General features: G+C 42.5%; 1 protein-coding gene across 3 annotated transcripts in view; it reads left to right on the forward strand.

Moving 5' to 3' along the window:
* Positions 1 to 15,265, forward strand: part of ptbp2a (polypyrimidine tract binding protein 2a) — a 35,270-nt gene extending 20,005 nt beyond the window's left edge. For all 3 annotated transcript variants that reach the window (XM_020702072.2, XM_011473568.4, XM_078938935.1), the window contains 6 exons: positions 302 to 417; positions 2,258 to 2,291; positions 2,775 to 2,867; positions 3,241 to 3,457; positions 4,875 to 4,952; positions 14,194 to 15,265. In XM_020702072.2, the coding sequence (XP_020557731.1) occupies positions 302 to 417; positions 2,258 to 2,291; positions 2,775 to 2,867; positions 3,241 to 3,457; positions 4,875 to 4,952; positions 14,194 to 14,323 (668 nt within the window). In that variant the 3' untranslated portion in view covers positions 14,324 to 15,265. The remainder of the gene's footprint in view (positions 1 to 301; positions 418 to 2,257; positions 2,292 to 2,774; positions 2,868 to 3,240; positions 3,458 to 4,874; positions 4,953 to 14,193) is intronic.
* The last annotated feature ends 622 nt before the right edge of the window (positions 15,266 to 15,887 follow it).

Raw genomic sequence — 15,887 nt, forward strand, 5'->3', positions numbered from 1 at the left:
CAGTGTTCACAAAGCTGGAATAGTTTCAGTCCATGCAGACATCTTTATGTCTTTCTGTATGTTTACAAATGTCTACGTCTCTGTAACTCAAAACGTCACAAAGGCTCTGAGAGCTGAAGAGATATTATGTTACAGCTGTAAAAATGGTAGCCAGCGAGCTCTAAACCCCCCAGCAGTCCTTTCTACAGAGAACGTGGTCATGGGAGGAGTGGACAGGAGACACAGAATGGTGTGTGATGAAGCTGTGAGGTGGTGGCTGGAGCTGTTCCCCCCTCCATGATTGTGTTGTCCCTCCCACCAGGAGCCTTGAACCCCCTGAGTGCAGCAGCAGCAGCAGCCGCTGCAGCGGGTAGGGTGGCCCTCCCCGGACAAGCAGGATCTGGGGGGGTCCTGCTCGCCAGCAACCTCAACGAGGAGGTGAGTCACTTGAAGGCAGCATCATGATAGACCCCCCCCCAGGTGCCACATCCACCCATTCGTTTCTGTTGCTCCCTTTCATGTCCCCCTCTTATAACATCCGTCTGACATTTTCTTTATGTTTAGAGTCTGTTTTTCTGCTTTTAGATGAGTTTGTTGAATTCTTTAGCAGCACTTTACAGTCTCTGCTGTTCAGTTCAAACGTCGTTTCTTACCGGAGACATTTTTCCCATATTGTGGTTCTTATTTGGTTCTCAGATCACCCACTTTACTGCTGCTTTGCCACAACCGCTAGATCGGGGGGGGGGGGGCAATGGGTTGATCGCAATCAACCAGGCAATCGTGAAGGAAGTGCAAGTAGATTGCATTAAAAATGATTTATTTATAGGTTGATTCAAATGAAAATCACCTCTTAGTTGTGGGCGGGACCGGGACCCCCCCCTTTACCCTTCTGTGTTGCTGAGAGCTCAGGGCGGGGGGCTTGTTGCCCGCCCATCATGTTTTCTACATCACAAATACATTCTATTTCAATCTGCTTTTTTTCAGCTGCTCCTGTTTCACAAGGATTTGAATAAAAAATATTTAGAAATGCAATTTGGATCTTAATTTCCTCAAAACATGTCCTCAATCATGAGAAAAATGCCACAAGAACATGTTAAAACACTATAGACACCATTTTCATGGAAGTGGCTCTTTAGCTTACAAGATACAACAAATAAAACTTAAATGTCTTTTTTCATCAGGAACCATACATGCAGACATTTTAGTCATGGTCAGTTTAACCCTAATACAAATGTAAAGGTCTTGTGGAGGCGGAGCCTAAACTGTAGTGGCGTGCAGCAGACTGGAACTCAAACCTTCCGTTTTCCGGTGTTGTTAGTCATCTGTTTGTGTCTGACTGACTGCGTCTGTCTGTTTCCCCGTCTGCTGTCTTTGTGTTCAGTGTGAGAAGCTTCCCTTCCTGTCCCGATGTTTGGCCTTTCTCCTCTCGGCAAACTCAATTTACCTGGCTAACTGTGTCTCCTGTTTTTCTCTGTGAGCTCCTCACCTGTCTGTTGTTGTGTCCTGACGCATGAAACAAACGACTACTCTCCGTCTGTTTCCTCTGCAGTTTTTGGATTGTGTGACGCCTCATTTGTGCCTCTGTCTGCTCGTCTTTGACTGTGTGTTGCTGGGGATGGGACAGTGTCAGAGCCATAGTGTCCTGAAGCTTGTGTGAGGGTTGGGTTTGCATGCGGTCCTGCATGTGCTGCAGACTCACCTGGACTGCATGACCTCCCCTCTGCTGACCTGCTGCATGTTCTTTTACCCCACGGTTCTGATTTGATGCTGTTGATTTGGTCATGATTTTGTCCCTTGCCCCCCTCCCATACCTGTCCAGGATGCGATCTTTTGGCTCTTTTGCAGTGTTTGGACTAAAGCCATAATCTTTGACCAAACTAGCTGCATTATTCCAATGTACTGACATATATTTTATTTTTGTCCCCCTTTTCCCCCTGCTTTGATTTTTTTTTTCCATTTCCAAATGCGCGTCTGCCTCTCTTTCAATCTGCCCCCCACCCCCTCTCTACCTTCCTCTTTCTTTTCTCCTCTCCTCCCTCATTTTTGAAAATAATTTCACATCGTCATCCTTTCTGGCTCCCATATTAACCGACCTCCCCCTTCCTGCCATGACGGCCAATGTGTCCTCCCCCTCCTCCATGACCTTTGCGGGGGGAAAACACAAACCACCATCCCTCCTACCTACCTCCGCTCTGGATCGATCTGTCCATCTCTACCTCCGCCTCTTCTACCTCTCTACCTGTCTCACGCTGCTTGTTGCTCTTCTCTCCCCCTAAAGATGGTTACGCCCCAAAGTCTGTTTACCCTCTTCGGTATGTTATCATTGGCTCTCTCTCTCCTCTCTCCCTCTTTCTCTCCTTTCACTCTGTTTGGCTTCGATCTTTGAGGCCTATGTTTGATTAGAAATATTGACTCAGGCATATTTGTATGGATTAACAGACTTTAACTTCTCTTAATCGTTTGTAACCATTGAGCTTCTTGTTTAGTGCTTAATGTTCATCCCTATGCTCTAAAAGTGACAGTGGAGTCTTAACGTACAGTTGAGCTGGAGTTTGCATGTTGTTTCTATGTTTAGCCGCCTGACACAGCGTTATATTTCTTTATGTAGACGGGGTGGGTGGAATGGGGGACACTCTCTTCTTTTTCTACTCTTCTCACTCTCATAGCTTGTTAGTCTCTTGTATGTTTTCTCTTTTCTTGGTTTGAGTCAATATTTTCCTGTTTGGTCTGCATTGGTTTGTGCTGACGGTCTGCTTTGTGTCCACCTCCCCTCCTGGGCCGCGGTTCCCCTGCAGGAGTGTACGGGGATGTCCAGAGGGTGAAAATCCTCTACAACAAGAAGGACAGTGCTCTGATTCAGATGTGCGATCCCAGCCAGGCCCAGCTTGGTGAGTTCTTCAGCTCCTCCGACATTAAAGATTTTGTTGTATTTCATTTGTCATCTGAGGGGCAAACCCTGACCCTGCTTTATCCTCATTGCTTCTTCGTCCCTAGAATGTCACTGAGGTGTTTGCTGCTGCTCTAGACCACAGTTGTCAACCTCCAGGCCTCAAGGCCTGCTGTCATACATGTTTTCCAAGTAACTTGCTATTTTAGCTTTTTATCGGCTAAACCCACCTGATGCAGGTAATCGGAAGCAAATTTAGGCAGGATCTCTGGAAAACCGGCAGGAGGCCGGCCCTCAAGGCCTAGAGTTTGACACCCCTACTCTAGACTGTTCACACATTCCGTCATCTTGGTTTTTTCTTTTCTCGGTTCAAGCAATGAGCCACCTGAATGGACAGAAGATGTACGGGAAGATAATCCGAGTCACTCTGTCCAAGCACCAGTCAGTGGCTCTACCGCGTGACGGCCTGGACGACCAGGGCCTGACCAAAGATTTCACCAACTCTTCACTCCATCGCTTCAAGAAACCTGGCTCCAAGAACTTCCAGAACATTTTCCCACCATCTGCCACTCTTCATCTGTCCAACGTCCTGTAGGTATCCAGCTAAGCAGTCATAGACTAATTGACACATGAATGGAACCTTTTCTCTCCTGTTCCCCACTGTTTGCTGACAGTGGGATTCCATCATCTCTATGATCTAAAAACTCCTAGTTGTAGCAGCTTACAGACTACTTGCAATGTAGGATTAGGTGTCTTATACACAAAGACAAAGGCATCCTAGTTTGGAATTTGAACCCCTTATCAATGAGTGGCAGATGACAGGAGATTTAGCCCCTCCATCTCTGCTGTGCTCCCCAGCTCTGCTGGTGTCCAGGGCTTTAGAAAACTTCTACACTATGAGCCCAAATACCCCAGTGTGCCCCCTGAGCTAAAACGAAAGAAAGATTTCATCATCCAAAGCTAGAAGGTGACCAGTCCCAGGTGTAAACCGGCCTCCCGTTGGCCGTTCTGTGGCCTCTGGCCCATCTGGTCACAACCCCTCCTTTTTCCCTGTAAATGGTGTCCAGCAGCTGAGCTAACACAAGCTGAGAGCCTCCTTTATTTTTATCGGCAGGGTTCTGTTTTTATGCCCTAGCTCCAACACATTCTTAGTTCTGTTTGGGATTCTGCAGAAGAGAGAGAGTGAGGCAGATGTGCAGAGAGAGAACACATGAGAAAGAAGAAAGAGGGTAAAGAGAGGAAACCTTTGTCTAAGGTTCAATGTTATCAATGGGGGAAATATTGGTTTATTGGCTGCATTCTTGTGCATAACCACCCAGAACTACACACACATGCGTGTCACACATGCAAATGCACACGCCAGCGCTCCATGTCCAAACCTACACATACAGGTGTTTTCAGGTGAGTGTGTGTTTTATAGACTGTACTGTGATGTGACTGAAAGCTTTTCCTCCTGTTGCATGCTGGTTGTTCAGACTCACATGGAAGCTGTTGCTGTTTGTGGACATCAGAAGCTCATCAGTAAATGTGATGTTGTTTTAAGGTCAATGTTGATGGCTGTTTTCTTTGTTTTAGTGGCTGCTAATAGCACTTCATTGCATTTCATCTATTTACCATTTCATATTTCTGGGAGCCGGTTGAGCTTGTGCTGATTTGCGGCGCCTTCCGTCATTGAAACCAGGGTTCAAATCCAGGCTGCTCCCTATTCCCTTCTCTGCTGCTGTGCCGGTCCCAAGCCCGGATAAATTGAGAAGGTTGCGTCAGGAAGGGCATCCGGCGTAAAACATTGCCAATTTAGCCATGCGACTAATCCTCGAGTGAGAGGTTGTTTCGCTGTGGCGATCCCTGATGGGAAAGGGATAGACTATTTCATATTTCTATCATCTGTTTTATGTCTTTTGACAAGAGGGATTGCAAATAAAAGGAAATGTCGTGTTTAAAGCCCAACATTGTGTTGAGTCAGCTGAATCTGATGCTTTTTCTGGATCTGGCTGTCTCTTTTCTACAGGCAGGACGTGACTGAGGAAGACCTGCGGCTGCTGTTTTCCAACACTGGGGGAACCGTCAAAGCCTTCAAGTTTTTCCAGTAAGTGATGAAGCAAGATTACTGTTAATAACCATTGATTCACACCAGAGGCGTTGGTTTGGATAGTTTGCTTTCATGACGAGTATGAAAGTTCACCTGAGCTCTCGTGCAACAACTGAAGCGCCTCGTATTAGAAGGAGCTAAAACAACTGCCTTTAGTTCAGAACTGAAGGCACCTGAGGTATACAATGTCCCATGGAGATCTATGTTCTAATAAGAGGATTAGCAGGACCATCCTTATGGAGCAGCATTGCCCAGAAGTAAGTATTTGGAGTTTTCCAGGCAGTCTGGTTTGATTCACTTGAAAAAGTGCTGAGTGTGAATGCAAATCAAACTTGAACAAAGGTGTAGAAGATAAGGCAGAACTGGGTTGATGAGGGAGTAGCCAGGTCTAAACCCCCCAGCAGTGTTTTCTACAGAGAACGTGGTCATGGGAGGAGTGGACAGCAGACATTGAATGGCGTCCAAACAGACAGCGGATTTACTTGTCTCTGTGATGAAGCTGTGAGGTGGTGGCTGGAGCTGTTCCCCCCTCCATGATTGTGTTGTCCTTCCCACCAGGAGCCTTGAACCCCCTGAGAGTGGCAGCGGCTGAATAGATTTAGGCTTAATAAATCAATAATCGATCCAAAAAAGTAGAGATCGATCTTTTATGCATTTCATTTTTCATTGACCACACAGCAGTCTTGAGATTTGGCGAGATAACGCTTTGAAACTATCCCGGTGTACAACTGTAAAACTGCTACAAAATACAAAAGGAAGGTTCACTGAACAGTACTAATATACCCTGATACATCTACAGCAGGGGTTCTCAAAGTTTTTGTAGCAAAAGACCAAATTAGGAACTCGACATTAGAGTGGGGCCAATTTTGGTGGGAAAAAAATAGATAAACAGAAAAAATTGTTTTTAATAACTTTAATGACCAAGTGTCATTTGTACAGTTAACCAGGCCCTCCAGATGTTTTCCCAGTTGTTGTTGGAGGTTGCTGTCCAGGTCTTCTACTCGTCTAGTAATTGCATCATTTGACAGACTCAAATTCTTCAAACTTTTTCTTTTGCTCAGGACAAACAATGTCAGCTACTTTCGGCATACATTCTTTTACAAACTCCCCATCACTTAAGGGCTAGCCAGGACTCCCTTGAAAAAGATATTCTTAATTTCATTGGGACAATTCCGGGGTAAATAAAGGTTAAATAAATTAAAGAAAGTCTGCTAGCTTGATGCTAACATATAATGGAATATCCCATAGGACGGCTAATGCTAACGCTTGGTCAACCTAAACATACATTTCTGAATAAACAGCTTTATAGACTCACAGACAGGAATTTTCCAAAGTCTTTAAGAAAACCTTTTTTAAAGTAACCATTTGTGTTCTGAAGCTCCATTTTTTGCTCCAATCTTCTGGAATAAAGTGTAATGCTATAGAGCTCCACCTAGTGGCCAAACTGAAAGTTTCTTAAAAATCGGCACATTTTTGTTGGAGCTTCTCCATTTTAGAAAACCTGTAACACTGTAGGGCAGGGTTCCCCACATCCAGGCCTCGAGGGCCGGTGTCCTACATGTTTTCCAACCATTCTGCCATTCAATCTCCTTATTGACTAAACACACCTGATCCAGGTAATCAACAGCTGATAAAACAGGATGTCTGGAAAACCAGCAGGAATCCGGCCCTTGAGGCCTGGATTTGGGGACCCCTGCTGTAGGGTGTTAACAATCAGTGGTTTATTATTTCACTGATACATCTGACAGTAACTATCACATTAATATGAATATTTTCAAAGCATATATAGATGAATAAATTATTTCTATACAAATATGTCTAAATGGGTAAACTGTATAAATTTAAAATTGAATCGAATCGAGTGGATCCAAAGAATTGTGAGTCAAATCGATCACGGCTCTGGTGAATCAAATAGAATATCAGTGATACCCATCCCTACTCAAAAGCATTCTTCACAAAGTCTGTAGGACTCTTCTGGTGTGAAAGAGACTTGGACTTGGTTTTACAGGTCAGCAATAGCGGTTTTAGGCACGGGTTATACGGGCAATTGCCCGGAGCGCAAATTTAAAGGGGGCAGCAGCTCAGTGCTTGTAAAATAAAAGAAAAGATTGTGCTCCACTTTTTGTTTTCTATTATATCACAGAGTTTGTAACGGCCTGAAACTGTGAATTGGAGCCCCTGCAGCTGCACGCTCCTGTCTTTGAGATAATGCTGCAAATATGGCTTAAGGAAAAGGGGAGGGGCACCGAGGAGCGCACCCCCAATTGGGCAACACCTGGATCATGGCGTGCCTTTAGATGACTCATCTCATGCTAATAATGTCATTCTTCATGAACTATTGTAGACATTTCGATGACGTGTCTTTAAACAATAAAAAATAGATCATTTGTTTATGACAGTATTAAGGTTTTTGAAGAATTTTTACTGTTAGGAAAATGCCAAACATTGTGGAAGAAATAGTGATGAGTTCTATGATTTAGTATGTAATGTTTTATAGGACCTAAAAATGAAACTCACAATAACAGGTTTTTAAAAATCAAATCCCTCTGATCTGTTTCATAAAGACACACACAGGACGTCACACACCAAACAGAAATTAACTTATTGCTAAAAATGATGCAGAAGTCCTCTCCAAAAAATGACAAAAGAGCAAAGAAAACAGAATTATTTGATTGGTTATTTCTTATTATTAATATTTCCAGGCTTTGTTTGGTTTGTTCTGCACCATGTTCATATTTGTATAATTTTGTCTGAATGTATTTTTATGGAGAACAAAATATTATACGTTATTTAAGGTTTAACTTGATTTATTTTTGGATTAATATTCCTGTCTCAATTCATATTTAGGTTCATAGAGTTAAGTTTTAACGGTTTATAAGGGTTAAAAGTTTAGCTTTAGTGTGTTCAATAAATGTTTATCTTGTTCGGCCCAAAACCTTAAGTGTGTTTTGGATTTAGGCCCCAGTGCGTCTGAGTTTGACCCCCCTGCAATACGAGTTTATAAAATTCATGCATTATTTATGTAAAATGGGCAAATAAACATAGGGAACACAAAAGGATATCATCAAATTGTGTGCGTGTTCGGGGTAGGTCAGTGTAGAACCTCCACTGTAGGTCAGTCTCATAAAGGCTTTGTTAGGCTGATGCGGCCGCTTACCTGAACTCTGGCGTAGACCAATCAGGTGTCCTGACACATTTGGTCCAAAGAGAGTAAGCTCAGGGGAGTCCAAGCGTTTTTCACATTTCTTTGTTTGAGGGTCAGCTTTCCAGGCAGACATTTTTTAACTTTTAATATTTAATATTTAAATACTGATAAATTTAGTTTATAGAATTTTGAAACATAAACAGCTAAAGAAAAGAAAAAAACAGGGAGTTTAAACAACTAATGAATAATATGACAAAAAATCAAGAATTAGTTACAAATTCAAAACAAGTGAAATATTAGAGATATTTGAAAAATGAGGGGTAAATATTTCTCAGGATTAGTATCAAACCCTCAGAAGTGCAGCATCTTTGTGGTTTTTGGAAAATTTCTGCAGCCCAAAGGCTGTGACTCATTTAAATTCTTAGTTGTTTCAGGACGCTGGTTATTTTTAAAAATCGGGAGAGTGGAGAGATCTTAAAGCCAGACCAAAGAGCAGCAATTTTAAACTGATCAATGATCAAAGTCTTCCCCAATGCTCTCCAGGAGGGATTCAAAGTTGCATTTTTTCCTTTCAGAAGTGGAGGAAGATATAAATATACCTAAATATTTAAAGGCAGTTTCCACTCGTTTAAAATTGTTCACTTTTCTGGTAATTAACCTCAGAACCGGAAAGTGATCCGAATTGATCAAAAATGTCCAATATTATGGGTAGAGAGTTCAGTGGGTCAGAAATATAAAGGAGAACATCGTCTGCATAGAGCGACACCTTGTGGATGATACCAGACCTAACAATACCTTTAAATCTTTCTTCTGCACACAACCAGATAGCAAACGTCTCTATCGCGATTGCAAATAGTGCAGGCGAAAGAGGGCATGCCTGTCTTGTACCCCTCCTGAGAGGAGAGGGAGGTGATGGGGTGTTTTTTGTCCGAACTGATGCCATTGAAGACGAGTAAAGCAGCTTAACCCACTCAATAAAGTCATTGCCCAGGCCAAACCTGTGCATTGCTTCATGTAGAAAAGTCCACTCAACGCGATCAAAAGCCTTCTCTGCATGGAGTGACACTATGACTTCTGGTGCTGAGAGGCAAGGTGAATGGATAATGTTCAAGAGCCGTCTGGTGTTATGGTAAGAGTGGCTCCCAGTCATGAAGCCTGTCTGGTCTAGAAAGGATTTTAAAGTCTACATTAAGCTGCGAGATGGGCCTGTAGCTACTGCACAGGAGAGGATCTTTATCTTTTTATAGAATCAAGGATATGGTTGCTTCAGACAGAGTATTTGTAAGAGATGATTTCAAAAAGGCCTCATAGTACATCTCTTTTACGACTGGTGCCAGAAGATCTGAGTTGGCTTTGTAATACTCACCAGAGAAGCCATCTGGACCGGGTGATTTACCTGTATTTAAATATTTGATGGCTAGTTGAATTTCAGCTATTGTGATCGGTTCACCCAAGCTTTTTGAAACCTCTTCATCTATCTTTGGAAATTCTGCCTTTTGAAACATCTCTTGAGCGCTAGGTGGTGAGTTGGAGGTGTATAGCTCAGAGTAGAAGTTTGCAAATGCTTCATTTATTTCCCTGGAATCGGAAATGATTTCACCCAATTCACGCTTGATATTCGAAATTAATTTGGAGGTTGCTGCAGCCCGAGCTTGATGGGCCAAAAGTTTCCCTGCTTTATCACCAGATTCAAAAAAATTCTGTCTGGTCTTCACCAGCTGAGTCATAACCACTGTGGTTGTGATCAAATTAAGATTGGTCTGAAGTCTCACTCGTTCAGCGTAGAGATTGGGATTTGGGTTAGATGAGTGTTTACTGTCAAGATCTTTAATATTATTTAGTAAGTTGGTCTTTTGAGATGACTCCTCTTTTTCCATTTGGAGACAAAGCTTATAAGCTGACCCCTCATGTAGGCCTTGTGTGCCTCCCAGAGAATGCCTCTAGATATTTCAGCAGCGTCATTTCATTCAAAGAAAGTGTAATATGAGTTCTTAAAAATTGCTTATAGTCGTTTCTTATCAATAAGTTAGAATTGAATCTCCATTGTTTAGGAGGTTGAGGTTGCGGACCGAGTGCCAGCTCTAATAGAACCGATGCGTGATCTGATGTGGCTATTGTAATGTAATTACAGGTTTGAATTCCAGAAAGCAGTCTAAGATCAATGAGAAAAAAATCTATGCGTGTGTAAGTTTGGTGGGTATGGAAGAAAAAGAAGAATGTTCTTGTAGTGGGATTCTTGCATTTCCACGGGTCTATCAGCCCTAGTTCTGTTTTAAAGACATCGAGAGCACATGAGGATCTGGTTGGTGGAGCGGCCTTAGGAGAGGACCTATCCAGTATAACATCTTGGACTAAGTTAAAATCTCCCCCCAATAATAAGGTGGTAATTTTCAAATCCTGATATTACAGAGAAGAATTTCTGTATTGAAAGTTTGGTCCATAAACATTTGCCAGCCCCACCATAGAGCCCTGTAAATTCCCTGATACAATAACAAAGCGGCCGTCTGTATCTGATTGATTTTGTGTTTTTCAAATAAAACGTTACTACGGATAAGTATAGCAGATCCTCTGGCCTTAGCATTGAATTTTAAATGATATATTTGGTTGATTCAGTTTCTTTTCAAAGGCATTACTTCTTTTATACGCAGGTGAAAAATAATGTCACCTTTCAGCTTTTGTAAATGAGTTAAGACCTTGGCTTTAATTGAAGTTCCGACACCTCTCACATTCCAAGATATACATTTAAGTGTTAGCCATACCTTATGATGTGTTGACTTGCCTGTAAACAAGTCTGTGATATTCAGGCACTGGAAAATGAAAGATCTAATTTGCTGGAACGAGGCAGGGGAAGGAGAGAAGAAATAAAAAAGAAAAAAAAACACAAAAAAACCACAACATACACACACAAACCCACACATACTGACAATGACACTGGACCTGAATCCCCTTAGAAAAAAAAAAGGCTTCCTGTCAATGAAGACTCACTAAAGTGATAAGGGATATATTATTGTATGCAGATGCAATCCAATAAAAAGAGAAGAGAAGAGAGAGAGAAACACATAAAAAATAAACATCCTCCGGAATGTAAATTAAGAATATATGTCAAGGCAAGAAGCTTTACTGTTAAAAGAACAAATTTCAAAACGCTGGACCTGTGAGAGAATACACCATATGTAAAGTAGGGACCAAAAATAACCTGAAAAAAAAGTCAGAGCTTCTTAGCTAGCCGGCTGGTGCAGTCTTGAGGTCTTTGGGTGAAGCTAGCCGCTTCCACTCCCCCTCTTCGGTCATAATGAAAAGCTTGGTCGGGTAGCAGAGACTGGGCCTGAAGCCCCAGTTGTACAGGTTTTTCATTACTCCACGATAGGCAGAACGTTGCTCAAGGACCTCTGGGCAGTAGTCTTCCACAATGTGAAGAGGCGAGTCCTTGTACCGGAGCTTCCCCCTCAGCTCTCGAGCCTTGTGCACCACGAGCTTGCGGGTCTAGAAATGATGTAAGCATGCTGCCCAAGCCGGGGCCTAGCAGCAGGCCCCGGCTTGGGCAGCAGCACACAGTGAGCTCTGTCCAACTCCGGAGCAGTTTTCAGGACTTCTTTCCCAAACACCTCCAGCAACACTTCTGAGAAGAATGTAGTGGGGCGAGGTCCTTTTGCGTTTTTAGGGATCCCCATTATTTGAACGTTGTTGCGGCGGCTCCTGCTCTCAAAGTCAACAAGCTGCGCCTTTAGCTTAGCATTATCCTCCATCACCAACGCTAGCTTTACGTGAATCGGTGGCCGCGTCTTCCAGCGAGGAGAGTCTTTGATGGTGGTCTTCAACAGCAGACTGGATGTAATCAAACTTTGACTCCAGCTGTGCGATAGAGGCATTGAACTCCGCTGAAAGGGACGCTCCGTGATCTACTAGCATAGCTTTTAGCATAGCCACGACAGGATCGTTGATGGTATCATCCTTTTTTGTTGTTCTGTTCGCAATCTTGTCGTCATTTTCGTAGTCGGAGGTTATTAAAAAATATTGAGACACAGTTCCCTGCACTTATGTTATTATGGAGAGTGAGAATTTTAAAAGTAAAAGTGATTAACCCTCCTGTTATGTTGCGGGTCAAAATTAACAATTGAACATCTAGGAAAAATAGTTAAAATTATTTTTTCAGCATGAAATTTCTTCTGTTTGCCTTAATTACTATAATCAACATAAGTTATGAATTTGGTTCATCTCACATATTTGCACCCCCCTCTGCATATTTATATCACATAGATACTGTTTGGGTCAATTTGACCCGGCAGTCAAACGGGAGGTACAAGGATGTCTTATTATAAGTAGTATTGCTTTCTCAGCAGCTATGAGACATATTTCACCACAATCACACACATAGACAGACACGCACACACACACACGCACACAGGTGCCCAGGTGTTATGACTTTTGATAGGAAACATTTATGTTCTCGCGGGAAAACTCAACCCACATTGAGTGGACACTCAACATTTAAAAGATTCTCTGCATGGGAGTCCTTCCAACATTACACAGGCAGACCTTTAGAAAATGAACAACCAAAGCAGAAAGATGACAGTCCAGGAGGCTCTGGAAGTCATCACTGATCATGATCATAAGAAGACTATCTTGAGCTAAATTCTGATTCTAATGATTCTGATTTTGAACCAGATGAGGGAATTATTATTCCTGTTCATCCAAGCAAGAAATTCATATCAAAGAATGGTGAAGTACATTGGTCTTCATCCCCAAATATGCGTCAGACAAACCTGTCTGCAGAAAAAATAATAAAGACAGTTCCAGGGCCCACTAGGATGGCAGTGACTCATGTGACCACGTCAATTCAATCAATCTAATTCAATTCAATTCAATTCAATTTTATTCAATTTTATTTGTATAGCCCAAATTCACAACAACAGTCGTCTCGATGGGCTTCGTATAGGTAATTGAAAAAGTAAAACATAAATTACGAGGGATCATGAATACATAGAATTCAATAGGAAAATACTAAACTGACTAAACTAAATGGTCATCCCTGCCCCTAGACCCCCCTTCGCGGTAAGGAAAAACTCCTAAAGAAAACGGATTCCGGAAAAAACGAAGAAACCTCAGGGGTGTCCACATGGAGGAGGGATCCTCCCCCAGGACGGACAGGCGATTTATCAGAACTCAAAGAGAAGAATTAGCTTATCTAAATCTACAACTTCATATTTAAAGTCCAGCAGGCGAGCTTCATCCAGATGGAGTTGGGGGGACAGTCGGGGGTGCGAGTCGACCCGGAGACAGGATCCAGGTCTAGACAAGCATGACCTGTGTGAAACGTGCAAAATTAATTTGCACAAATGTGGAGACTGGTCACTCTTGTGCTGTGTATATGTACAGACACACACACAACTTCATATTGCAATTGCTTGTCTGTTGTATTGTGATTTTGTTTTTTCTGGTTCACAGTGAATTTATGTAAAACAAAATTTCAAGATCATTTTTCAATGTTATATAAAACTATTGTATTTTATATGGTAGTCATTCAAAAGTAATACAGTAGTGAAAAATTTGAAAACAGTTTGAACATGTATATTTTTAAGAAAAACGAGTGAATTATCTAATAATTGAACCACTTCCTGTTAGAGGTAAGGAACACCATTTCACTAAGTTTTGATGGAATAATTAGTAAAGGTGTTAGTAATGAAATATTCACACTGCTTGTTAGGATTTTTTGGGTTTCAGACATCTTTTAATTAATAAAACCTTCACCGGGTCAAATTGACCCAGGAACATCATCTCTGTTCCTCACAAACGAACATAACAGGAGGGTTAAGGCAGGAGCCCAAACGCATCGGTTAGTCCATCAAGGCGGCCATCTTTTCCTCACTTGGTTTGTATTTTGACCTTCTGGGAGTACATAAAAGACCCTCTGAGAGGGACACAAAGCATGAAGCTGAAGAACCAGAAATCATTGCAACATGATAAATGTTTATTTTACAGATAATATTTTTAGAGATCATCATTTTCCCCACCATGTTGGGACCAGAAATCGTCAGTAAGAAGTGATTGGTCTGGGTCATGTGAAGCATCTAACTCTGTCAAAATGTCTTTCAGGGACCGGAAGATGGCTCTGATACAGATGTCTACGGTGGAGGAGGCCATCCAGGCCTTGATTGACCTTCATAACTACAACATGGGAGCCAACCAGCACCTCAGAGTGTCCTTCTCCAAGTCGACCATTTGAGGAGTGAGGCGTTCAGACTCTTAGCTGCTGTGGTCTACAGCTCAGACGGGCAGCATGCTGTCTGGACTGCAGGGGGACCACGTACATTTTCTCTGTTCGGGGGGGTTTGTTGTTCCAGTCATTCCTTTTTCATGAGTATTTTTGATTCTGTATAGTACTTTTGTGCCTTACTTGACAGTACTGACTGTTCCAGCAGGCCCATGTGTTTTTTCCTGCTCAGGAGGCACTGACGTTTGTAGTAGTGGGGTTAGGTGTGAAGATGAGCTCACAACCATTTTGAAGTGTTTCATTGCAGACCTGAATTGTTTCAAGTGTTTAGTAGCCTGAGAGCAGAATTCTCTAATAAAAGTCTGACCTCACAGTCAGCCAACATAAACTCTGTTTTTTATCGATCCAAACTTAATCCAGTGAAGTGCAATCATGAGTGTCCGAGGCAGCTCCGCCCCACCCTGATTGTTGAACAGATGACCTGACAAGCAGCTTGGTGGACCCAATGGACCGGTTCGCTCAGTCCTGATGATGAGGTTGACGTTTCTCCAGGAAGCAGAACATGCTGCTACAGAAAAGCCACTGTGGTTTCGTTGTCATGTGACTTTTGTTGAGAGGCGTTATTCGATCGGACCAAAGCTGCTGTGCCTTCTGTGCTTCTTCACTTACCAGAAAACTAAAGGTTGTTGATCAGTTATGAGAAACAAACATACATGAGCTCCAGACTGGAGCCATTTTGTCAAAAACAACATTTCTGTACAATCTTTCCCTTTTCCAACTTTTGTAGTGGAGGAATTTGGTATTAGTCCTGATTTGTATTAGTACTGAGGAACAATTAAAGCATTGTTACTCTTCAACAGGAGGACAGAGACCTTTGGCTGGCTGGTTTTCGGGTGTCTCTTCTTTCCAGCATCACTTCTGTAGCATGTTTAATAAAGCTCTTCTGTAGCTCTGCGTTCATCTCCTCTGTCTGCACTTCTTGCCCCCCTCTGAAGGCCTTTTTTGTCCTGTGGTTAAAAGAACTCTAGTTCTCAAGTCTCAGAAACAAGTTGTAGTCAGAGTCACCTCTGATGATAATTCACAGAACAACCGTCACAGTTCAGTTGTATGATTTTTACTTTCCTCAGGTGTTGGCCTGAGATCCAAAACAACAACTAGCCAATCGTAAAAAGAACAACTACTGAATGAGGAAAACCTCAAGACATTGCAGTATTCCTAATTGATCTCCCATCCACGCAGCATCCAGGTCTCCTTGCTGAGCTTCTGAGATCAGAATCAGTCACAGGCAGCAGTTGGTTCATGAGTACTGATGGAGAACACAGAGTAAACTCTTATGGCTGCATTTGAACATCTCCTACTGTCCATCAGCTTAAATTTACGGAAACCCTGACTGGGAACTTGAGATGCACGTCTCAGCTGCTGATGATATGCTTGTTCTCAAAGCTCCAGTCCTCTGGACTTCCCCAGAGGGTCTGAGAAGACCACAGAAGTTTTGATGGGCTGCATGTTGACCATTGTCAAAACAAACGTGGGCTGTTTCCAAATCCCTTCACTTCTCCCCAACCCCTATAAGCCA

The sequence above is a fragment of the Oryzias latipes genome, chromosome 20 (assembly GCF_053564925.1).
Source record: "Oryzias latipes strain Hd-rR chromosome 20, Olatipes_Hd-rR_3.1".
In the NCBI taxonomy this organism is placed as follows: Eukaryota; Metazoa; Chordata; class Actinopteri; order Beloniformes; family Adrianichthyidae; genus Oryzias; species Oryzias latipes.